The sequence below is a fragment of the Chiloscyllium plagiosum genome, unplaced genomic scaffold (assembly GCF_037043375.1).
Source record: "Chiloscyllium plagiosum isolate Xiang-an unplaced genomic scaffold, Cpla_swu_hap1 HiC_scaffold_9, whole genome shotgun sequence".
NCBI classification, from domain to species: Eukaryota; Metazoa; Chordata; class Chondrichthyes; order Orectolobiformes; family Hemiscylliidae; genus Chiloscyllium; species Chiloscyllium plagiosum.
Genome location: NW_028270147.1, coordinates 22308313 through 22334344, shown reverse-complemented (window position 1 = coordinate 22334344; position 26032 = coordinate 22308313). Strand labels below are relative to the sequence as shown.

Here is a 26032-nt window from a genome sequence, read left to right as displayed (position 1 = left end):
GGTGGGCTCTTTCAATGGTTATCCTTCCCTTCTCAACCTCCAACCAAGGAACTCCTGGAACTACTTCTCTCAGAACTCCATTGGCCGCTCACCTTCCCTCCCCTCCGGTATGCCAACAATGCACAGGTTATTTCTTCTGCCCCTGTTTTCAAGATTGTCTACCAGATCCAACAGACCACAGACGTGTTTCCAGGGCTTCAATCGACTCTTGGAGGAATCAGTCTCTGCCTCTACCTCTGCAGCACGGCGCTGGAGCTCATCGGTCCTTTTTCCCCAAGTCTTGCAGCAGAGCACATACAGGAGCCAGCTTCTCTGATTTTTTTTCCTGGATCTGCCTCCCCAGGACCTCACGGGATTTGGCCAACTCCTCAACCAGGGTCTGGTGAGTAAGGAAGCCCGCTGCTTCAGTGGGCTGCACCGTGGTCCTAGACTCGGGCGAGCTTCCTCCTTTTCTCAGCAGTCCCCAGCTGCAAGGACAGAGGTAAGTACTTTTTTTCAGTTTCTAGCTCCTTTACTGTGTTTTTACTCACAGTAAAGTGTATTTGACAGGTTCCAGCTCTGTTGGGTTGGTGTTGCAACACGGAGCCCAGCAAACATGATCCTAACAGAATGCCACCATCTTGGATTTGAAACATCACCACTTAAATCTTCTTTGTCTCAAATCTTTAAGTTTTATTCAAGTGATTCTTCCCAATTGTTTCCTGTGAACTGACGTCTTATGTGATTGTTCATAGAATAAAGAATATTTAGAGTTTCTCAATCTTCTAACAATCTGCAGTTTCTAACTAACCATTCCTGTTCTAGTAGTTACTCAAATCAAACTTCTACAGAGATAATTCATTCCCTGAACTGTTTTATGCTCCTTTCTATGACAGAAAATATTTTGTGCTTCTGATCCCAGTCAGGTCTCCTCTGAACTGCTTAAAAATAGCTAAATCGCCATAGAGTCATAGAGATGTATAGCATGGAAAAAGACCCTTTGATCCAACCCATCCATGCCGACCAGATATCCCAACCCAATCTAGTCCCACCTGCCAGCACCCGGCCCATACCCCTCCAAACCCTTCCTATTCATATACCCATCCAAATGCCTCTTAAATGTTGCAATCGTACCAGCCTCCACCACATCCTCTGGCAACTCATTCCATACATGTACCACCCTCTGAGTGAAAATGTTGCTCCTTAGGTCCCTTTTTATATCTTTCCCCGCTCACCCTAAACCTATGCCCTCTAGTTCTGGACTCCCCGACCCCAGGGAAAAGACTTTGTCTATTTATCCTATCCATGCCCCTCATAATTTTGTATACCTCTATAAGGTCACCCCTCAGCCTCCGATGCTCCAGGGAAACAGCCCCAGCCTGTTCAGCTTCTCCCTGTAGCTCAGATCCACAACCCTGGCAACATCCTTGTAAATCTTTTCTGAACCCTTTCAAGTTGCACATTGAAATGCATGCAATATTCCAACAGTGGCCTAACCAATGTCCTGTACAGCTGCAACATGACCTCCCAACTCCTGTACTCAATACTCTGACCAATAAAGGAAAGCATACCAAATGCCTTCTTCACTATTCTATCTACTTGCAACTCCACTTTCAAGGAGCTATGAACCTGCACTCCAAGGTCTCTTTGTTCAGCAACACTCCCTAGGACCTTACCATTAAGTGTATAAGTCCTGCTAAGATTTGCTTTCCCAAAATGCAGCACCTCGCATTTATCTGAATTAAACTCCATCTGCCACTTCTCAGCCCATTGGCCCATCTGGTCCAGATCCTGTTGTAATCTGAGGTAACCCTCTTCGCTGTCCACTACACGTCCAATTTTTGTGTCATCTGCAAATTTACTAACTGTACCTCTTATGCTCTAAACCAAAAACAAGCCAATGGCTTTCAAATGCTCATACATTCAGTTACAAACCTCACAGTAAAACAAAATCTTCCATTAACACTCCAGGGGTTCTCTGCTCTAACACATGCTGGGTTAGGTTGTGTTTCTGAAAAGACTGAGTGACCTGGTTTGTTTGAACCCTTCACAAAAGTAACCAATACCCATATTACTTTACTTTGAAATCCAAACTATGAAGGAATGATTAAATCTCACCTTTCATTACACGTCCATTCATAGAATAAAAATGCGTTGTTAAGAGGCATAAGTAGTTTCTTGGTAATCACATTTTACATAATTCAATTCAGATCACAATATTTTGCACACTTCATGTGTGCTTGTGATAAAGTATCAAGCTTTTCCATGCACAATAATGATTTTAAAATTGTATAGCTGAAGGATTAAATTCTATTGAAACAAACAAAAGTTCTTCTCCCAAACACTCACCAAAAAAGTCAAAGGATTATGGTCTGTATAAAAAGTTACTTCCATGTTTTGATAAATTTCAAACTGCCAACACAAGACTCTATCTCTTTTACTGTACTGTTGGATATTTCCGATGGCATGCATTTAGTTTCTTGGGAAAAAAAGAGCCGATGGGCCATTTGATCCCATTTCTTCTTTCTGCAGTAGAAAGGCATCCATACTGGTATTGCTGGTATCAATAGCCAGGTTGAATAGGTTCTCATAATTCAGTGCTGCTTGCACCAGTAGGATTGTCAGCACAACTTTCAGATTATATAAAACATTCTGACATTTTCATGCTACTGAAATTTTCTCGCTTCCCTTAACAAAGTTCTCAAATGGAGCCACTATCGTGCTGAATAAACTTCTGATAAAATCCACTTATGTCAACATATGCAAAACTTTGTGTTTTGACATAAGCATGGGAAAATCCGAAAATAGTTCTTACTTTTATTTCTTTAGGTACTACTTGGCCTCATCCTGTGGACTGGCCAAAATGGATGATTATTTGGAAAGAAGTAATGTATAAGTGCATGGGGAAAAAGCCGCAGATTATGACTAGGTAATGATGGTCATGTGATCATGTGAAATTGGCTCTTTGTAGCAAAACAATTCAGTCTTGTGGTGCAAAGTTCTTCCGAGTTGTGGCCAAATATAACCAAGTGATTGAAGGAAACCATGGACTTGCATAGCACCTCAATTACTTTATTGGTTAATTGTTGGAACTATGCTTATGAACATTTTTAATTTCAAACAGCATGCCTTTGCATTGATAAAGTCCATACAAGCTGATATTTGCAGGCAATAGAACTTGCCAATATCCTTTCAAGAGGTCAATTTTGATAATGAACCATGTACATCAATTCTGTCAATGTAGTCCTCAAATCTTGGAATAGGATAGGAGTCTGCTTTTATTACATTGGTAACAATCTATACAGGATCTTCACAATACGTCTGCTTTCAGCACCTTAATACCTGTACACGAGCTCCAGCTACGACTCAGTTCAGTAATGCCATTGCCCATCATGAACTTGACCCCTTCCCTTACTTGAGCTAATTTCTCTGGATTGAATCTGTAAGGATGTTGTTTTATATATAACACGTTCCTTATATTAATATGACCAACACCATTTTTCATGGCCTATTAATACAAATCAATGCAGATGTGTGAAACACCCTTTGCAAGTTACTTCGGTAGTTTCCAAGAAGATAAAATAGCATGCTGTCCAAACTTTTACGCATCGTCATATTATCCATCCTGACTGAAGGATTATTGAACCTCCAATTTTGATTTATTCAACAATTGTTCTAGTATTTTCATTTCATTTCCCTATTTCTTTCATTACTATAAATACACTTTTCTATCTTTCCAGTAATATTGCAACACATTAACATGAAACAGTGGATGTTTCCTTGCCTGGAGAACTCACTGCAGAATTCACGTAACTAAGCTTATTTTTTGTTCATTACTACCAGTGAGCCTTGCTTTTAATGGTTCACAAGAAACAGGTAATAATACTAACATCTTGTCCCCAGCAATAAAATGTCAAACTTTGCCCTTTATCATCTCCTCTAGCTTTCATTGTTTATACAGCATTCTTCAAATGCTTGGCTTTGGCCCACTCTCATGCTTCAGTTGATTGTCTCAAATTTGGAACAACATGGGTTACAGACTATTCTATCTTACTTTATCAGATTTTCCTTCATAAATGAGTGGCCCTTTCACTTCATGTTTATATATCAGCTCAAAGAGACAATGCTGTATACTAATGAGCATTTATAACAGCAAACAGAAACAAGGGAACTCCTTTTTCCCAATCATCTAGACATCCCAAACAATAAGCTCCTACAATGGGTTTGATGCCATCTTGTCAACGTAACTTGGGATTAGTTTTATGCAGAAGATGTAATTTGATTTTTATTGGTCTTTTCTTTGACTATTTAGGACAAAATTTGAATATTGATCAATTGCATTTTTAAAAAGTAATCCACATCTTGTTAATTACTTTTCCAAGACTATTTGTGCAGTAATGTTTTTCTAAAGGCAGTGCTTCAGGATTTTTTTTTTATGTGACTTGCTTTATTATTGTCACAAGTAGAGGCTTGGGTGTGCTTTGTTGACTGTAGCGTTGACATGGATAACCAAGATAGATTGGTTGTGATATTTACTCCCAGGAACTTGAAGCTCTTGAACATCTCCACCTCAGCAATACTGATCAGACAGGGGCATATTCTCCACTCCATTTCCTGAAGTTGATTACTATTTTGTTTGTTTTGCTGATATTGAGGAATAGGTTGTTGTTTTTATGCCATAACAATAAGCTATCTCTCTTCTGGACTTGACCCCAGTCAGTTCTCCTCAGAACTGCTCAAAAACGCCCAATTTCTGGGTCTTTCAAGCCAAAATAAATCCTTAATTATCATAAAATAAAAAGCTAATCACCCTCAATATTTACACTTCTAGTTATAAACCCCAGAGACAAGTAAATAAATAAACCCTCCATTAATACTATGAAGATTCCCATTCTCTGAGAAATACTAGATTAAGAGAAAGTGATGCTGATGCTGGAGATCAGAGCTGAAAAATGTGTTGCTGGAAAAGTGCAGCAGGTCAGGCAGCATCCAAGAAGCAGGAGAATTGACGTTTCAGGCATAAGCCCTTCTTCAGGAATCCTCAGTTTTCTGAAGAAGGGCTTATGCCCGAAACGTCGATTCTCCTGCTCCTTGGATGTTGCCTGACCTGGTGCGCTTTTCCAGAAGTACTAGATTAGTACAAGGTTCAGGAAAGACAGACCAAGATATTTTCACATAGTACTCAACAGCCAAATGCCACTAATTTGAAATCCAAACTCGAAAACAGAACATCCAATACATCAACCTCTAAGGTGGTAATTGAGTAGACATTGGTAATATGGTAGCTGCAATTAACCTGCACTATCAAAATCTTTCTGCTAATTTAAAGAAATGTTCACAGAATGTGGTTCTCTCTGGCTTGACTGGAAATGATTAGGATATGCTCCTTTAAGGAGCCAGCAACAGGAGTTTGTGAGATTTAAAATAAGCATGGGGTTCTCGGGCTTAGTTTCTGTTCGGGTGCATTCCTTTCTGCAGGAGCCAGCAGCCACCCATGCCAAGGAAGCATCCTGCTACGCCACAGGAGGAAAAGGGAGCACGGTTTTCGATTGGTCAGTGTTGGTCAGATGCTAAGTTTGTGTTAACCCATTCAGCCCCTTGGTGTCACAGGTGAAGGAATCTCAGTGCAGTACAGGGTAAATGTGTCTTAGTCTAAAAGGACCAGTACAGTTAGTTCATCTTCGAGTCACAGAGTCATACAACACAGAAACATACCCTTCAGTCCAACCAGTCCATGCCGAAGGTAATCTTAAACTAAACTAGCTCCACCAGCCTCCTCTTAGCTCAATCTCTTAAACCTTTCCTACTCATGGACTTATCCAAGTGCCTTTTAAACTGTGCCCGCATCCACCACTTCCTCAGGAAGTTCATTCCACACACAAAACACCCTGTGTAGAAAAGCTTGCTCTTCATGTCTTTTTAAAATCTTTCTCTTCTGACCTGACAAATGTGCTTCCTAGTCTTGAAATCCCCCATTCTTGGGAAATGACACCTACCATGAATGTAACTATAAACCTCATGATTTTATAAACCTCTAAGGCCACCTCTCAATCTCCTATGTTCCAGTGAAAGAAAATCCCAGCCTATCCAGCCATTCTTTATAACTCAAACCTTCCGTACCCAGCAACATCCTGGTAAACCTCTTAGGAACCCTCTCTAGCTTTAATAATATCCTGATTAAAGGGCAACCAGAAGTGGACACAGTATTCCAGAAGAGGCCTCACCAATGTCCTGTACAATCTCAACAAGACTTCCAACTCCTATACTCAAAGGGCTGAGCAATGAAGGCAAGCATGCTAAATGCCTTTTTAACCACCTTGTCTGCATATGACACAAACTTCAAAAGAATTATGTTCCTGAACTCCTAGACCCATCTATACTACAGCACTACCCAAGGCTCTACTTTTAATTGTTTAATTCCGGCCCCATTCTATACTCTCATCCAAATTATTTATATAAATGACAAGCTCATGTTTTCTACTTTACCTTACCCTGCCCCCCTTTGATCTTACTGGGAGTTCTTGGAAGACAGGGGAAGTTATCAGTTTAGTCAAAAAAAGGAAGCATACCCAAGGTCTAGGCAACTAAAAACACACAAAGTCCTAGAAGAATATGGTGGTAGTAGGAAGGAGCTCAAACAGGGAGTTAGGAGGGTGAAAAGGGTGAAATGTACTTGGTCAGGAGGGTTGAGAATTCCATGGCATCTTACATATACGTTACATATATTAAGAGCAAAAGTGTAGCTAGGGAAAAGAAATTGGCACACTTAAGGATAAAGGAGGGAAGTTATGTATGGAGCCAGAGGAAATGGATGAGATCCTTATGGAGTACATTGGTATTCACAAACATAGGGCCGTCAGGGATGTTGAGATGAGGGAAACGTGAATACTCTGGGGCAGATCAACACAATGAAGGAGGAAGTGTAGGATGTCTTGAAATGTATTAAGGTGGACAAATCCCCAGAGCCAGATGGGATCTGTCCCAGAATACTGTGGGAGACAAGACAGGAAATGGCTGAGGCCTTAACAGTTAGCTTTGCATTCTCTTTCGCCTCAGGTGAGGTTCCAGAGGACTGGAGAATGGCCAATGTTGTTCCTTTGTTCAAGAAGGGAAACAGGTAGTTACAGGCCAGTGAGCCTGACACCATTGCTGGGGAAGATGTTGGAGAAGATACTGAGAGAGACAGGATTTCTTAGCGATAGGCAGTATGGGTTTGTGTAGGAAAGGTCGTGTCTCATCAACTTGATTTAGCTTTTTGAGGAGGTGACAAGAATGATTGATGAGGGCAGGTTAGTGGATGTTGTCCAAATTGTCTTTAGTAAAGCATCTAATAAAGTACCTCATGGTAGGTTGGTACAAAAGGTAGTCTCGTTAGATCTGGGTAAGCTGGCGAGATGGATACAAAACTAGCATGGTCATAAAAGAGAGATGTGTAAGGGTACTTTTGGAATGGAGAGCAGTGATTAATGGTGTTCCATAGAGATCACTGCTGGGATTGTTGTTGTTTATATATACCTGGAGAAAAATGTAGGTGGCCTGATTAGTAAGTTCGTAGATGACACCAAAATTGGCGGAGTTGTAGATAATGAGGAGGATTGTCAAAGGATACAGTGGGATATAGATAGATTGCAGATTTGGGCAGAAAACTAGCAGATGTTTATCTGGATAAATGCAAGATGACACATTTTGGAAGTTCAAATTCAGGTCTTAATTATACATTAAATGTCAGAACCCTTTGGACCGTTGACATAGAGGGATCTAGGCATACAGGTCCACAGATCCCTGAAAGTGGCAACATTGGTGGATAAGGTGGTTATGAGGAACAAAGCATGCTTATCTTCACTGGCCAGTGCATTGAAAATAAAAGTTGGCAAATATGTTAGTGAGGCCACATTCGCAGTACTGTGTGCACTTTAGGTCGCCACACTACCAGAAAGATGTGAATGCTTTGGGGAGGGTACAGAGGTTTACCAGGATGTTGCCTGGTCTTGAGGGCTTTAGTTGTGTGGAGAGATTGGATAAACTTTGTTTGTTTTCGTGGAAAGACGGAGGCTGAGAGCGACCTGATAGAGAGATCTACAAAATTATGAGAGGCATAGATAGGGTGGATAGTAAGTGGCTTTCTCTCAAGGTGGAAAGGTCAACTACAAGAGAGCACAGGTTCAACGTGGGAGTGGACAGGTTTCGGGGAAAAGTATGGAGAAACATTTTCCCCCAGAGGGTGGTGGGTGCCTGGAGTGGAGGTGGTGGAAGCAGGTATATTAAAAATGTTGAAGGTGTATCTTGATAGACACATGAACAGGTGGTGAACAGAGGGATAGCAACTGCGTATGGGTAATAAGTAATGGGTCTAAATAAGGACTAGGAATCAGCACAGGCTTGGTGAGCCAAAGGGCCTGTTCCTGTGCTGTACTGTATTGAATTATTTTATTTCCCCAAACGCTCTGGGGAACATAGTATCAAGCACTTGAACCACAGTAGTGCAGATACACCCATGGTACTGTTAGGGAAAGAGTTTGCAACAAATCAGCATGCATCGAGGATTGGAGGGAAGTTGAAGCTTATCAAGACAGTAGAATGTGGGACACAGTGTTCCATTGTTAATTATAATTTACATCTGGTGATCTGGACTTCTAAACTAAAACTATCATTTTGAGATTTGCTTCTTATATCTAATTTTAGGGCTATGGACAGTGGCAGGACAGGCTGCTCACATTCTACAAGTCCAGCTTTCTTCCCTGGGTCCACTGTGCCTGAATTCTGGAAACTGCACGTACTTACAGACACAACTTCAGTTTTTTTCAGTTTTTCTATGACAGCAAGCTTCACCAAGCCAGTTTCCTTTGAAATCTTGCTCAGCTGCTTAAAAAAAAACTACAATTTTTGGGGCTTTTCAGTGCCTACTCTCAGCTGTATTAAAATATTAATTGCTTCCTGGCTTCTTCTCACAGCTTCCCAGGCTTTCTTGAGCCCCAGCTCCAACTCTTAGCTGCATGCTTATTAGGCCTTTACAAGTCCTAACTGAACAGCTATTCAACTGCTCTTGGGTCTTTGCCCGAATCCCTCCTTGTTACAACATGGGGTAAAATTCTCCTGCTTAATTTAAAATCAGCAACACAGACAAGATTCATCCTGTGCAGTAATCTGCAAAAATTCGATTGGCCAAGAACTAAAGTAAAAATTAACAACTTCATTTCTTAAATTATAAGAGAATAATTAACCAACAACTATTTATAACTCCTTCCTCATTCTATCTTTTACCTGTCCTTCAATAATACTAGTATGATAAAACTCTTGATTACGATTTATAGAACAAAACTTATTTCCAAAACTAGGTAGCTTTCGTTTTCTCTGCATTCTGGTCGCCGTCTTCTTCAGGATTTATGCTTCACAGGTCACTGATCAATGAAAGTACCATGTAAGAGAGCTATTTTTCGGGCAGTTTTTTTTTACATGTTGGAGCTTGGCAGTTCTCCTCTCAACCATTCAATTTTCTCTGGTCTTATTCCCCCCCAAAGCATCAGTTGGTGTCATTGGCTTTTAAGATTGTCAATATACTCATTTCAAACTGGATTGGAGTTTGGTACTTTATGGGGTATAATTTAAACTGATTGGCCTAATTCAAATCTGTTTTGTTGTTTCCAGGCAACCAGTTAATTGAGTTATTCGACCAAATGTTATGTTATATTTCTTTTCAGAACACTTCACTTTGTCAGGTAGTTCGGTTGCTTTTAACTCTCTTAAAAGGTACAGTACACCTACATCTTCATAACATCTCCCCGCTTTAGAAAAAAATGAACCATCTCAATGAAAAGATGTTTTTTTCTCTACTTTTTAAACACATTACACTAACATACTGATAACGTTAATATAAGTTCACCATACATATATATATAAATCTCATCTAAACAGTTAAATCCGTGACAACACATCTGCGATTACATTCTTCTGACCTGCAACATGAATGATTTTTAAATTAAAAGTCTGTAACATAAGACTCCAACTAAATAGTCTCATATTCTGGTCTTTAAAGCGTTCTAAGAATGTAAGCGGATTGTGATCAGTGTACACAACCAGCTCCGACTCATTGTTCAGGACATACACACTAAAATGTTGTAAGGCCAGTACCAAACTCAACAGTTCCTTTCCGATTGCTGAGTATTTCCTCTGGTGGATGTCGATCTTCTTGGAAAAGTAACCAATAGGCAGTTCAATCCCATCCTCATCTTCCTGTAGGAGTACAGCTCCAACTCCTATTGTCACTAGCATTGATGGTGACTTTAAAAAGGTTTGGTATAGGTAAAACTGATTTCGTGGTTAATATGGCTTCCAAATGGTCAAATGCCTCCTGACATTGTTCTGTCCACCAAAACTGTGTTCTTTTCAGCAAATCAGTTAATAGTGCCACTACACTGCTGAAGTTTGGAATAAACATCTGATAGAATCAACTGAGTCCTAAGAATTGAAGCACCTCTTTTTTCAAGGTTAGTCGTGAAAATTCATCGATGGCCTTCGTCTTTGCGTTCTGTGGGGTAAACCTTCCATGACTGATGTTATGTCCCAAGAACTTTACCTCTGCTTTTGCGAATTCAGTTTTATTTAGGTTTATCACCAGTTTTGCTTCTCGTTGTCATTCAAAGAGCTCTGATGTTTAGATCAGAGTGGTACTGGAAAAGCACAGATCAGTATTCCTGACGAAGGGCTTTTGCCCAAAACGTCAATTTTCCTGCTCCTCGGATGCTGCCTGACTGCTGTGCTCTTCCAGCACCACTCTGATCTAAACTCTCGTTTCAAGCATCTGCGGTCCTCACTTTTGCCTATTCAAAGAGCTCTGCCAACTATACCGTGTGAGCTTTCCAGGACGTACTAAAGATCACTACATTGTCCAAATAGACCGTGTAGTTTGTTAACTCAGCCACAACTCTGTTCATGAGTCTTTGGAATGTGGCAGGTGCGTTCCTCATTCCAAAGGGCATCACTTTAAACTTATATAGCCCATTTGGGTTTACAAACGCAGAAATTTCTTTCGCTGTCTCTGATAAAAGGTACCTGCCAGTAACCATGCATTAAGTCCAACTTGGTGATGTAACTGGCTTGTCTGACTTTCCTAAAACAGTCCTTCAATCTAGGAATTGGGTGAGTCCGATTTTGTAATGGCGTTGACCTTCCGATAATCCACGCAGAATCATTGAGTGCACTTGCTCTGTCTTGGTTCAATGGTATCGTTGTCAAACATGGCCTCCACCTCCATCTGGGCCTGTCTGGCTTTGAAAGGATTATGCCAATAGGGGTGTTGTTTTATTGGAGCAGTATTCCCGACGTCTACTTCACGTATAATAGTAGTAGTCCTCCCCATCTGATTCTTACACATTTTCCTTATACCGAGTAACAAATCTTTCAACTGTGTTCTATGCTCCCAAGACAGATAGCTTACTAATCTATCCCACTCCTCAAGGACTTCACTTTAAAATCTACTTTGAGGCACATCAAAATCCACATCATCTGAATTTGATTCCTCACTCTACGGGGCAGTAACTAACACCTTTTTTTCCAGGTCTTTCTCTCTAGTACAATATGGTTTCAACATACACACATGACATACTCGATATCATTTCTCCCCCCCCCCCATCTGGCATCTTTACTAGACTGACTAAACTAGACTAGTTCACCTGACTCAACCTTTTCTCAATTTGATAGGGACCACTAAACCTGACTTTGAAGGGATCTCCTATCACTGGTAACAGTACTAACACGCCATCCCCTTGTGAAAATGTCAGTGTATCAGAGCTTTCATCTATCACCTGCTTCAATCTACACTGTGCCCTCTTTAGGTGCTGTTTAGCCAACTCACCTACTCTATTTAGTCTCTCCCTCACCTTCGATACATAATCTAAGTGTGAGACCTCAGACTTTGGTCCTGTGAATTTTTCTTTAATTAATTTCAAAGGACCTCTCACTTCATGACTGAGTATTAACTCGAAGGGAGTGAACGGAGTAGATTCATTTGGGGCATCTCTAATGGCAAACAATACGAACGGGATACCTTTATCCTAATCACTTAGGTAGTCCTGACACTATGCTCTTAACATAGTCTTCACAGTCTGACACCACGTTCTGGACGAAGGGCTTTTGCCTAAAATGTTGATATTCCTGCTGCTTGGATGCTGCCTAACCTGTTGTGCTTTTCCAGCACCACTCTAATCTTGACTTTTCTAAAGCTCCCTGGGATTCAGGATGATACACACTGAATTTAAAGTGCTGTATACCTAAACTATCCAACACCTCCTTAAACATCCTAGCAGTAAAATTTGACCCTTAGTCCAACTGAATATCTCTGGGTAGCACATATTGTGTGAAGAAAGCTACTAACTCCTCGACCACCCTTTTTGCCATGATACTCTGTAATGGAATTGCTTCCGGAAATCTGGTAAATATATTCATTATAGTTAACAAGTATTGATTCCCACTTTTTGTTCTCGGAAGGGGACCTACACAATTATAACCTGAGTGAAAGATTCTTTTCAAATGTGGGAATTGGCAACAAAGGTGCTTGTTTTATTATGGTGACGAAACATCTGAAAATGAACCTTCCAACTCAGCAAACAAACCTACATCCAGAACCTCAACCCGAACTCCCAATCTTCTCAAAACTCAGTTTTATTACTGCCTGTGGCTTACCTACCATTTGGCATGTATGACACATACAGCAAAAGTTAACCACATCCTTGTACATTCTAGGCCAATAAAAATGTTTTTGTACCTTTGCCTGAGTCTTTCGCACTCCAAGGTGACCTCCTACAGGTAGTTCATGTGCTACCAGTAACACCTCCTGTCTATTTGCTACTGGCAACACAATCTGGTGCATTTCAGCCCATTTCGCCTTTGCACTAACCTGTTGTGGTCTCCATTTCTGCCTTGGGATTTTTTCAGATAATAACTCTCCAGACAATTCTCTACCTCCTTTTTGGAGTATGCATCCGCATATATATGTTTTATCATCTTGTCTCGCTGTTGCAAGTTTCTTAACCTTTCAGGGCTAAACACTTCTGTCTGACCCTCTGCCTGTTCAGGTTTTTCCTGCACCATTACATCAAACATGGGATCCGCTAACTGAACCTCAACTCCTTCATCTTTCTCTTTAACTTTTTCTTTGTGCTGTGACTTATGATAGTGGGATCTGGTTATCACATAGTCTGGGAAAATACCAGGATATTTCTGTTTTAACTCCTCAGTTTCTTGGTCTTCCTTGGGCTTCTCCACAACAAGGGATGTCACTCCCATCTTGGATCCTGCCAACTCATTCCCAAGAACAAACTGAATTCCTGGAACTGACACTCAATCACTCCCACTAACTTCCCCAGTCTTGAGTTGGCACTCCATCCTGATCTTACATAGGGGAACACTAAATTTCTGTCTATCTACCCCACAAATTACCACACTCTCAGGTAACAGATCAGAAAGAGTGCACATTCGCTCATCTCTTAGAGACTGGTTAGATCCTGTATCTCTCAAAATTATAACTTCTTGTCCTTCTCCCCCCCGGTCTTTAGGCAAACTTTACCCACAGAGGTGAATTCTTTGTCGAGATCAGGTACTGACTCCATACCCAGCCCTGTGCACTATCCTGCAGCTCCTCGGCTCTTCTTGGGGTCTCCTCTATTACCTTGACTAATGCCACTAGCTTAGCTTCTTTTACCACATCTTTTTCCACAGTGTCTTTCTTTAACAACCAGCACTGTGTCTTTACGTGTCCCGCTTTACCACAGTGAAAACACTGGTGGCCTTTCGCCTCCTTTCCACCCTCTTGGGCTTCTTTTTTATCCTGTGGTAAATTCTTACCAGTGCTCTCCACTGCTCTTAGTTTTGTAGTGTAGGATCTCCCCTTCTCCCAACTTCTATCCCTCATAGGATGAAATTCTGGCCAGAAGCTTGTCTTATGCACCAACAGGTGCTCATCTGCTAATTCTGCTGCCCTTCTCACTTCCTGAACTCTCTGTTCCTCCATGTGAATTTTTACCATCTCTGGAAGTGAAGGTTGAAACTCCTCCAGCAGACTAATCTCTTTTGGAGCCTCAAAGGTCTTAACTATTTTCAAAGCACACATCCATCGATCAAAATGAGTATGTTTAATTCTTTCGAACTCAACATAAGCTTGACCTGGTTCCTTCTTTGTGTTTCGTGTTTCTGAACCGCTGTCTATTTGCTTCTGGTACCAATTCACAAGCACTTGAAATAGCCTGATTAACCTCTTCATAGTCTCTTGACACTTCATCTGACAATGCAGCAAATACCTCACTTGCTCTGTCTACCAGTTTAATCTGAACTAGCACTACCCATAAATCTTGGACCACTCCTTCTGCCTAGCCAATTTTTCAAATGAAATAAAGGCGGCTTCAACATCTTTCTCAACAAAATGTGGCAGAATTTTGACATTTTATATATATCACTAACTTCACTTACTCTCCATCCTGTTAACTTGACTTTGCTGACTAAGACGCAACTTGTCAAGTTCAAATTTTTTGTCTCTCCCTTTGTTCCGTCTTTGCTCATCTAAGAACCTCCCCATCTCTCTTTTTCCTCTCCTCTTTGTCTTCTAACTCCAATTTCTTCAGTTGTAATTTAAGCTTTTCTACCTTTAATGCACTTGTCTGTTTTTCTGATACACCTAAGTGCTTGAGTAACTCCCTTACAATTTCAGCTTTACTTTTGTCCTTATTTAAATCCAAATCTAATGTATTTGCTAATTCTAAAAGTATGACTTTTTTCTTTCTTTCTAAACTTTCTTGACAAATTTGAGAATCATCTTCAAATCCCAGAATCTCTTTAGCAATTTTAAGAGTCATTTCTCCCACTTGTAATTTAATCACTGAAAGAAAACAAATTGTCTCACCTAAGTTTTATTTAAAGATCTAGGACACTAACCTTCAAATGTTTAAATCTGCTGGAATTTTTCATACCCCAAAATCTATTCAAATCTGTCTAAACCAGTTCAAATCACTGTCACGATCCCCCAAACTGTTATGACATCAGGTAAACTCTCCTGCTTAATTTAAAACCAGCAACACAGAAAAGATTTATCCTGAACAGTAATCTGTGAAAATTCGATAGGCCAAGAACTAGTTAAAGTAAAAATTAACAACTTCATTTCTTAAATTATAACAGAGAATAATTAACTAACAACTATTTACAATTCCTTCCTCTAACCTACCTTTTATCTGCCCTTCTATAATACTAGTCCAATAAAACTCTTGATTATGATTTACAAAACAAATCTTATCTCCAAAACCAGGCAGCTTTTGTTTTCTCTGAATTCTGGTCTCCTTTTCTTCTTCTTCAGGATTTCTGTTTCACAGGTTACTGATCGATAAAGGTACCTTTTAACAGAGCTATTTTTCGGGCAGTCGTTATACATGCTGGGGTCTGACAGTTCTCCTCTCAACTGTTCAAATTTCTCCAGTCTTATACTCCCAAAGCATCGGATTGTGTCACAGGTTTTAAAGATTGTCAATATACTCAATTCAAACTGGAATGGAGTTTGGTATTTTCTGCGGTACAACTTAAACTGATTAGACTAATTCAAATCTGTTTTGTCATTTCCAGGCAACCAGCCAATTGAGTTGTTTGACCAAATGTTGCATTATATTTCTTTTCAGAACACTTCATTTTGTCAGAAGGTTCTGTTGCTTTTAACTCTCTTAAAAGGTATAGTACACCCATATCTTCATAACACTCCTTCATAGCATCAATCGTCTCCTCAGCATCACTTTTCAACTAGGAGCCTGCTTCTGGCTCGATTTCACTCTCCATCCCCTGGAGCCCTGAAACCATGTTTCAGTGACCCATGAACTGTTCTGAGCAACCTACTGAAAATTTTGCAAAAAACGCTACCTTTGTACCCAGTGTGGATAATTTAGCAGCCACTGGAACTTCAATCAAGCAGCAACTTGGACCCATCAATTTCCTGAATGTTGCACAGTACACAACAGATTGAACAGATTCTAACAGTCAGTAGCAAAAACAGGGAACTCACATTACATAGAAGGAGCAAGTCGAAAAGGGGTAGAGGAACAAAGGGATCTGAGTGTACAAATACACCAGTCACTCTCAAGTCGCATACATTAGAAAGACTAAATTAGAATTAAGTTTATTGTCTCATGGTACTCACCACTTACAGCACCCTCTTAGGTCCAAATTTACCCAGGAATAAATTAGAAAAATAAAGAAACAAAAAGGAAAAATAAAGAAATAAAAATCCAGCATTACAGACCGTCACACCACCTTAAGTACAAAAGCTATCTGGTATAAAAGTTCAGGAATAAATTAGAAGAATAAAAAATAAGAAGTTCAGAATTATGGTCCTTCCAAGCAGAGAAGCCAAAGCAGATGATTCCACGCTGGCTTCCAGTTTGCGCCGGATCTCGCCTCAAAGCTGGAGTCCGCACTGGCTTCACCTGGAGGCTCTCAAGGCTCGGCGTCCGCATTGGCTTCACCTGGAGGCTCCAGGGGCAGGGCGTACGCACTGGCTTCACCTGAAGGCTCTCTGGGCAGAGTGTCTACACTGGCTTCACCTGGAGGCTCTCTGGGCAGAGTGTCTGCACTGGCTTCACCTGGAGGCTCTCTGGGCAGAGTGTCTGCACTGGCTTCACCTGGAGGCTCTCTGGGCAGAGTGTCTGCACCAGCTTCACCTGAAGCTCTTGAGGCAGAGCATACGCATTGGCTTCATACTGGACATTGCTGATGTCACCAGAGAATGGGAGGTAAGAAAGAAGAAATAAAAGAAATAGATGGAGTGGACACCCATTTTTGGCTTTATTTCTGGTGGGATAGAACGGTAATGTAGTGTTCTGCTAAATCTGTATCAAAATGTAGTTAGACTATACTTAAAAATACTGCGCGTGGGTCTGATCACCATATTATAAACAAGAATAGGTGATCACTGGACAGAAAACAACACAAGATAGTCACCAAAAAAACCCCAGAGAATTACACCTTCGGAGAAGGCAATGGTCTACTGGTATTATCATTAGACTATTAATAGTTAATGTTCTGGAGACACATTCAAATCTTGCCATGGCAGATTATGGAATTTGAATTTAATAAATAAAAACTATGGAATTAGGAGTCTAATGATGACCATGAAATCATTACCAATTGTTGGTAAAACCCATCTGGTTCCCTAGTGTCCTTACGGAAGGAAACGGTCATCCTTACCTGGTCCGGCATACATGTAATCCAAATCCACAGCAATGTGGTTGACTCTTAACTGCCCAATGAGCAATTAGGAATGAGCAATAAATTATAGCCTAGTCAGCAATGCACACACCCTGTGAGTGAATAAAAGAAAATTCAGAAAACTTTTCTTTTGATCTAAAGATGCATGATAATGTAGAAATTGCTATCACTGGAAATGTATTTAAGGAGAAGCTGAGTAAACATATGGGGGCGGGGGAGAGAAAAAGAGGGTTATGATGGTACATGAGGAAGTATGAGTACTGGTTATAGACTTGTTGGGCAGAATGGCCTATTTCTGTGCTACATAACTGACATAATTATGCTCTGAAACCTCTTCTGATCTCAGAATGGTGTGCTGATTTATTTATAGCGCATGAATCAATGAAAGACATATTTGCATACAAGTAGTGCATTTTGTATCCACAGGATGTTCCAAGATCATTTATTGTACTTTTGGACTGTAGTCACAAATTTAAAGTACGAAGGGCAGTAATACTTTATACACAACAAAATCCCATAAGCCATTGTTTAGGTTAAGACACTGGGAAAATACCCTTCATATTTTCAACATTGGTCAGGACACTAGAAGAGGAGCCCTGCTCTTTTTCATATCTTGCTGTGAAATCTTTTTGCTCACCTGAGGGAAGTCTTACCCAAAACGTTGCCATTTCTAAGAACCCTGCATTTCACCAACTACTGTACAAAGGTACCACTTAGTACTCAGAGGAATCTGAACAAAGATACTGTTAATTCAAGGGTCAAGCTGCATCTGATACATAATGAATTTCTCTTCTGTCCTGCAAGTGCAGACTTGACCAGAATCAACTGGTGTTTTCTCAAACAATTATTCATTCGTGAACCTTGCAGCCAACTGTACAAGCTATCCTTGACCAATGTGCATACTTCTACTTTTTTTCCCCAGAAGGGAGCACCAGATTTCAATTGGTAAGAGGATTTGGGACTCTTCAATACATCTTTGCCAGGGACAACTATACCAGTTGTTCTTCCCACTACCATCTCAGTTTGGATGAGATCAGAGATTAAATCTCACATGTACAGCTCTATATTGCACAAAATTATTTTGGGTAACTAAACAATGAAGGAGCCCATTTGGGTCATAGAGATCACAGAAACAGACCGTTTGGTCCAACTCGTCCATGCTGACCAGATATCCTAAATTAATCTAGTCCCATTTACCAGCATCGGGCCCAGATCCCTCGAAACCATTCCTATTCATATACCCATTCAGATGCCTTTTAAAATGTTGTAATTGTACCAGCCTCCACCACTTCATCTGACAGCTCATTCCAAACACGTACCATCCTTTGCATGAAAAGGTGGCCCCTTAGGCCCCTTTTAAATCTTTCCCCTCTACCCTAAAATTATGCCCTATAGTTCTGGAGTTCCACACTCAGGGAAAAGACCTTGTCTACTTACCCTCTCCAGGCTCTTCATAATTTTATAACCCTCTATAAAGGTCATCACTCAGCATCCGACACTCCAGGGAAACCAGCCCCAGCCTATTCAGCACCTCCCTATAGCTCAAACCCTCCAACAAAAAACACCCCTCATATATCCCCCTCTGCTTCCTGCCACTTAGCCAATTGTGGATTCAATTTGCCAAATTTCCTTGGATCCCAAGGGCTCTTACCTTGGCTACCAGTCTCCCAATGGGACCTTCGTGTAACTTATCCTGAAGTCTAAGTAGACTACCTCAAAAGCACTGTCCTCATCTACAATTCTGGTCACTGCTTCAAAAAAACTGGCAACATCCTTATATTTTCTTAACCCTTTCAAGTTTCACGACATCTTATCTGTAGGAGGGAGACTAGAATTGCACACAATACTGCAAAAATGGCCTAACCAAGTCGCAACATGACCTCCCAACTTCCATACTCAATGCTCAGTTTTTCTTTCAAAAAGAAACTGAGGTTCTAGCTACTTAAATTTGGTACACAGAAATGAAACATCCAAAGTTGCCTTTGATCATTATCATTAGTGGAAAGTTGAATTAAATTTGATAAAAGATTCCTCTTCCAATTTTTAAGGACGCAACACTATTTCAAGTTAAACTACAGCAGGAGGTAATGGGAAAACTGATTCAGACTGCCTAGAGATCTACTGACGTGTAATATCAGGAAGCTCGCTATGCAAAACAAACTACAAACAGCATTCTTGATAGGCAACTAGAGGGAAATCAGTCTCAGAGTCAGAGATTCACAGAATTAATCCCAGTCTATCCAATCTCTCTGTACAACTAAAATTCTCCAGCACAGGCAGAATCTTGGTAAGTGCTCTCTGCACCCTCTCCTGTGCTATCCAATCCCTCCTAAAATATGGATTTCAGAACTGCACACAGTACTCTAGCTGTGGCCTAACAAATAGGTTCTGTTTATATAGTTCCAGCATTGCCTCCTTGCTCTTAAAATCTATTCCTCGGCCGAAAAAGGTACGCATACCATGTAGCCTCTTAACCGCTTTATGCAACTGTCCCATTAAGGGTACATGTGCACAATAACATGCCTCTGATCCTTGGTACTTCCCAGGGTCCTACTCTTCATCATGTATTCCCTTGCCTTGTTTGTCCTGCCCAAGTGTATCACCTTGCACTTCTCTGGACAGAATTTCATTTGTCACTGATCAGCCCATCTAACCAACCTGTCTATATTCTCCTGTAATCTACGGCTATCTTCCTCATTATTTACCACCCTACCAATTCTTGTATATTCCGTAAACTTACTGATCAACCCTCCCACATTCAAATCATTTATGTAAATCACAAACAGCAAGGGTTCCAACACTGACCCCTGTGGGAGCCAACTGGTCACAGTTCAATCGGAAAAGCACTCCTCATATCACCCTCTGCTTCCTGACACTTAGCCAAATGTGGACTCAATTTGCCAAATTTCCTTGGATCCCAAAGGCTCTTTCCTTTGCTACCAGTCTCCCAATGGGACCTTTGTGTAAGTTATCCTGAAGTCCAAGTCAACTACCTCAAAAGCACTGTCCTCATCTATGCATCTGGTCACTGCTTCAAAAAATTCAATCAAGTTGGTCAGACATGACCTCGCCTCAACAAAATCATGCTGACTGTTCTTGATTAATCCCTGTGTTCGAAAAGATCAAATCTGTCCTCATAATTGCTTCCAATCACTTCCCCAAAGTTGAGGTAAACTGACTGGCCTGTAGGGACCTGGTTTATCCCTTGCTCCTTTCCTCTATATTTTGTTTACAACTTGAAAATCAAATATCCTTCTGTGGAATTTTGGCTGGGTCTACACGAAAGATGAAGAACACGCAATTCCATAAACAAGTCTCTTACTTAAAAACTGCAACTTCTGTCAACAGGTTCTGAGAATATTTACAAAACTGGTTTCGTCACAGAAAGAAAAACAAGACATTAGTTGATATAATAGATGCTTAAGTATGACAAAACTGTGTGGAATACATTAATTTATTTCAACAGTTCTCAACAAAGTATTTTAAACAGTATATCAACAATGTTTTTAAAATCAACATGTGCATAAAGATCATTAATTCAAAACCTTGGCTGCTTTTCGCCCTACATTCTACTTTGTCTGACACGTTGTCAGTTACAGTTTTAACCAGATCCCCTCACACTGTATACATATGAAAAATTTTGTAATGTGCAAGAGAAGAACTCTTCTTCAAACTGTTGCCTCTTTATTTATATTTGTTGATTTCCTCACAAAAAGTAGCATACCTAAAATTACATACAAAGCAAAAGCGTTACAACATTACAAATTGGATAACCGTATGTTTCACTTACCTAACTTCAGATATACAGCTATGGAAAAAGTAGCTTTTCTATTACATTCTACAACTTTCACAGTTAAATTGCTGTAAAAATTAAGACAACTCAAATCTACTTAGTGTCTATTTGGAAGAGTACTCAACATACCATTGCCAATATTTTAATAGTGGTTTACTTCAGAAATGCACAATGAAAAGATTATGTGCCACCATGTTGCAAATCTATAGTGAACTAACACTTAAAAATACACATACTTGAATACAAAGAAGCAGGGAAACTTCAAAATCCTTTTAAAAGTTGTTTTTAGAAAAATCATTTAATCCAAGTTCTTCTGAACATTTAAAAATAATGAGTGTATGTTTGTTAACTCTGCAATTAGCCTGCCAGAAATTATATTCACTCACCAGAAATTCACAGTGGAACAGAATTAAGAATTGTTTAACAGAAAATGCCTTACTTTTATTGCAACTGAAGGCTTCCACATATTTATCAGTGTCAGCGGTGCTCACGTTGATCACTGTAAATGGCAGATAGTCAGGCAATGTTTTATTGTTGTTGGCATGTGCAATTTGGTCTGGAAACATTGTAAAATGTTATACGAGGGAGTAAATGTAAATATATTGTTTCCAGTAATTAATACAATGGATATAGACAGAAGATAGTTTCACATTTGTAATTTCTAAGCAGGTAATTGAACCTGATAATAGTAGCAAACAGATTTGAGTCAAAGCACCAAATCTTATTCACCTAATCGACCACACCTTTGCTCTGTTTTACTTAAAATTTCAAATTTTCAAATAAGTACTAATGGTCCCCTCTGCAGTATACAACTTGGAGTCATAAAATATCTTGGATCATTTCAAGGTACTGCTGAGAAGATGCATCTTCTGCCAATTATAAAGTTTCAAGTGGTCCAGCAATCAAAAATTTTTGAATTTAAAGAATATTTCTGATGGGTGATTCTAAGGTCAGTGGCCTTGAAATTGATTAAAGATTATATATTTATTACAGCACTGAAAGAAAACTACAGTTTGGACTTCATCACAAGAACAAACTTTGCATCGCATGCAGCTTTACATATTCTAGGAGAAAAAAAAAGAACATCTGCACTTGCGTTACTGCTCAACTGGATAAAAGTGCACATGGTTTTGGTTACATACATACAATATCCACAAGAGTCAATATATTCACACATTTTGATGGTTACGACACCAAATTAGAGGACCTGCACAGCTATTCAGCTATGAACTTGTTATTCATAAGATTCAACCAGAATTAAAAAAATTACAAAATTCTAATTGAAAAACATTCATTTCAAATAAATCTGGTTAACAAATACAAACCTTTAGTATTAAAAACAATATAAATATCGACAAAAATTTTAGTAGCACAATTCCTCTGGTACCTTTTTTATATACTAGACATGACTACATCAGCAGCTGCAGTACCAAGAGAATACACAAGTCAATCAAAATTGATGAGCTGCCATGAGTCTGCACAAATGTAAGCTTCAAAGAAGACTACTGGAAACAATGGCAGTCAGCAGATTTAGGCACTCTTGTTAAAACAGTTGATTTAAGGCAGCAGCTATACAGTGAGATAGTGATAAATGATTGGTGTGTCTTCTCAGAGTTCATGATACACATCTCTCAAAGTTTGTGCCCAGTTGAGTCTCTTCACAATGAGTCATTCTTATTTTCCTGAAGCTATGCTGTTTTTCAGGTGTGTTTCCATTGACTCAGTCTTCAATATTCAAATGAATACACAAGAAAATATGTGGGCCAAAAGCAAGGAGGGAGGAGAATTCATAACCTATACACAGACAATGAAAAGTTGCACCTACAGGTTTGTCCGACCTCCTCAACACTGGTAGTCAACACAACACTATCACCATGCAGTTCTGGTAGCAGCACAAATGTAAAATGGAATGGAACTACAAATGTGAAACACTGGAGAAGAAATTAAGCTTGACAACGTGGGGATTGCACAACAACAAAACAGGCCAACCACAGTACAGTCTAGACATTTCTGAAGTGAATATTTAGCATGATCTACAAAAGCATGCAATAGCATGTTAGGGCGAGCATGTAGGATGGCACAGGCAGACAGCACTATAATTTCTAATTAACCTATCTGATGGTAAAGTCATCTTGAATGCACTTCACCTGGGTCAGATAAACCTTTGGCATTGATTAAGACCTATAGAATACTGTACTGTTGATTCACCAGGTACCATGTGAATCATAGTTAGAATTGTGTTAATTGTGTTAGTAGCAAAATAAATATCAAACATGCAGTTTCCTCCTCCCTCCTCATCTACCAGCCTCAAATCTTTCAACCAGTGCCTTTCCCCACCCAAAAAAAGCTGCATGCAACCTCCTTCAATGCCTCGCCCAATGTTTCAAGAACCCACACACCAATTCAGGAACCTGCAGTCCAGAGGGGAAAAGAAAGAAAGCACCATTACTAAATTCAGCTGGAACAAACAAAAGAAATAAAGGTACAAGGAGAAACTTTACAAGTTAGAACTCATTAACTATGCAACATCAAAATTATCACACTTGCACACAGGTTTTGAATGATGTTTAGCTAAATTAGTTAAAGTCAGATTTTCATCTTGATAATTGGCAAAATACTCAAGTAATAACAAAGCATTTATTAGGCAAAATGCAGCTTTTCAGTTTTGAAAATGAAACATGAATGTAAGAAACACTTTCATGTGCACTCCCACCACCAGTATTCAAAGTTATTTATTATGAATCACATTTTTTTTGGTTTAAATGGTTATAACTAAAGAAATGGACTATTGGTTTTTATCTAGATTACTATTTTGAGAGCTAAAAAAATTATGTTCCAATAAAAAGTCTGAAAACCATTGTTTCAATGATGGATTAAAAAATATAAAACACCAAGAACCCTCACCTATATATTTATAATATTTACACATACACAAAAGTTAAGGCATCAGGAATATTGGGAAGGATTAATGCTTTTTTTTTTACAATACTAGAGAGTTTCCAAATACTATGACGTGGAATAATTCAGGGTTTGCATTTCTGCACTAAGGATAACTTTAAGAATAAAATCACAATTTAAAAGTTCAGCTCACATAGTGAACAAAGAATTATGCATAGGAACATATTTTAAGAATTAGACTCAATGTTCTTCTATTATTCCTTTAGCCATTTAAATTAATACATTTCCCACATCTGCATAACTGGATTTCAGCATCTTATATTTATATATAGGTCACTGCACCTTTACTGTTTTTCTCTAGAGTAATATCTACATATGATGTTGGCACATAGCCTTCTTGTCCATTCTGTTTGCGTGTTCTTGTCCAGCCATCTCCTTTATCTTCTTCAATAACATACAAAACCTCTCCTTCTCGCATTGCTAATGTCCCTTCATTTTGTCCTGCAACAGAGGAAGGAAAAAAAGTAATTGCACTTGCTGAGATGCTGTGGTCATTCATCCACAGACTATTATGCGCACATGAGGGCCACTCAACTATTACACATGACTCTTTGAAAAAGTTATCCAATTGACTACACCCTGTAAACTCTTCCCATATAGCTCTCCAAATTTTCCATAAGAAATAGGAACAGGAATAGGCCATTTGACCATTCGAGTCAAGATTAGAGTGGTGCTGGAAAAGCACAGCAGGTCAGGCAGCATCCGAGGAGCAGGAAAATCGATGTATTGGGCAAAAGCCCATCATCGGGAATGAGGCCTCATTCCTGATGATGGGCTTTTGCCCGAAATGTCGATTTTCCTGCTCCTCGGATGCTGCCTGACCTGCTGTGCTTTTCCAGCACCACTCTAATCTTGACTCTAATCTCCAGCATCTGCAGTACCCACCTCCGCCCATTTGACCATTCGAGCCTGCTTGACAATTCAATCAGATCATGGCTTATCCGACATTCCACATGCCCACTTTCCTAGTAGCCCTTAATTCCCTTACTGATCAAAAATCTAGCTATCTCAGCCTTAAAGATATGCAAGGTCTCTGGCCCAATAACTCTGTGGCAAGGAGTTCTAAAGATTCTTAACCCACAAAAGAAATTTCTGCTCATCTCAGTCTTAAGTTGTCACCTCTTTATTCTAAGTTAAAAACAATGACTGCAGATGCTGGAAACCAGATTCTGGATTAGTGGTGCTGGAAGAGCACAGCAGTTCAGGCAGCATCCAAGGAGCAGCGAAATCAACATTTCGGGTAAAAGCCCTTCATCAGGAATAAAGGCAGAGAGCCTGAAGCGTGGAGAGATAAGCTAGAGGGGGGTGGGGGTGGGGAGAAAGTAGCATAGAGTACAATAGGTGAGTGGGGGAGGGGATGAAGGTGATCGGTCAGGGAGGAGAGGGTGGAGTGGACAGGTGGAAAAGGAGATAGGCAGGTAGGACAAGTCTGGACAAGTCATGGGGACAGTGCTGAGATGGAAGTTTGGAACTAGGGTGAGGTGGGGGAAGGGGAAATGAGGAAACTGTTGAAGTCCACATTGATGCTCTGGGGTTGAAGGGTTCCGAGGCGGAAGATGAGGCGTTCTTCCTCCAGGCGTCTGGTGGTGAGGGAGTGGCGGTGAAGGAGGCCCAGGACCTCCATGTCCTTGTCAGAGTGGGAGGGGGAGTTGAAATGTTGGGCCACGGGGCGGTGTGGTTGATTGGTGCGGGTGTCCCGGAGATGTTCCCTAAAGCAGTCTGCTAGGAGGCGCCCAGTCTCCCCAATGTCGAGGAGACCGCATCGGGAGCAACGGATACAATAAATGATATTCGTGGATGTGCAGGTAAAACCTTGATGGATGTGGAAGGCTCCTTTAGGGCCTTGGATAGAGGTGAGGGAGGAGGTGTGGGCGCAGGTTTTACAGTTCCTGCGGTGGCAGGGGAAGGTGCCAGGATGAGAGAATGGGTTGTAGGGGGGTGTGGATCTCCGAGACACCCGCACCAATCAACCACACCGCCCCGTGGCCCAACACACAGTTGCCTGAAGCTGGAATCGAACCCAGATCCCTGGTGCTGTGAGGCTTCACTGTTAACCACTGAGCCACCGTG

General features: G+C 40.3%; 1 protein-coding gene across 6 annotated transcripts in view; it reads right to left on the bottom strand.

Moving 5' to 3' along the window:
• Nucleotides 1-17619: 17619 nt before the first annotated feature.
• Nucleotides 17620-26032, bottom strand: part of fnbp1l (formin binding protein 1-like) — a 206639-nt gene continuing 198226 nt past the window's right edge. For 3 of the 6 annotated variants that reach the window (XM_087990466.1, XM_087990467.1, XM_087990468.1), the window contains 2 exons: nucleotides 24245-24403; nucleotides 17620-20935 (listed from right to left, as the gene is read on the bottom strand). In XM_087990466.1, the coding sequence (XP_087846592.1) occupies nucleotides 20880-20935; nucleotides 24245-24403 (215 nt within the window). In that variant the 3' untranslated portion in view covers nucleotides 17620-20879. Of the gene's footprint in view, nucleotides 24404-26032 lie in introns of all 6 variants that reach the window. The other 3 variants (XM_043698825.2, XM_043698828.2, XM_043698826.2) reach the window with 2 other exon arrangements.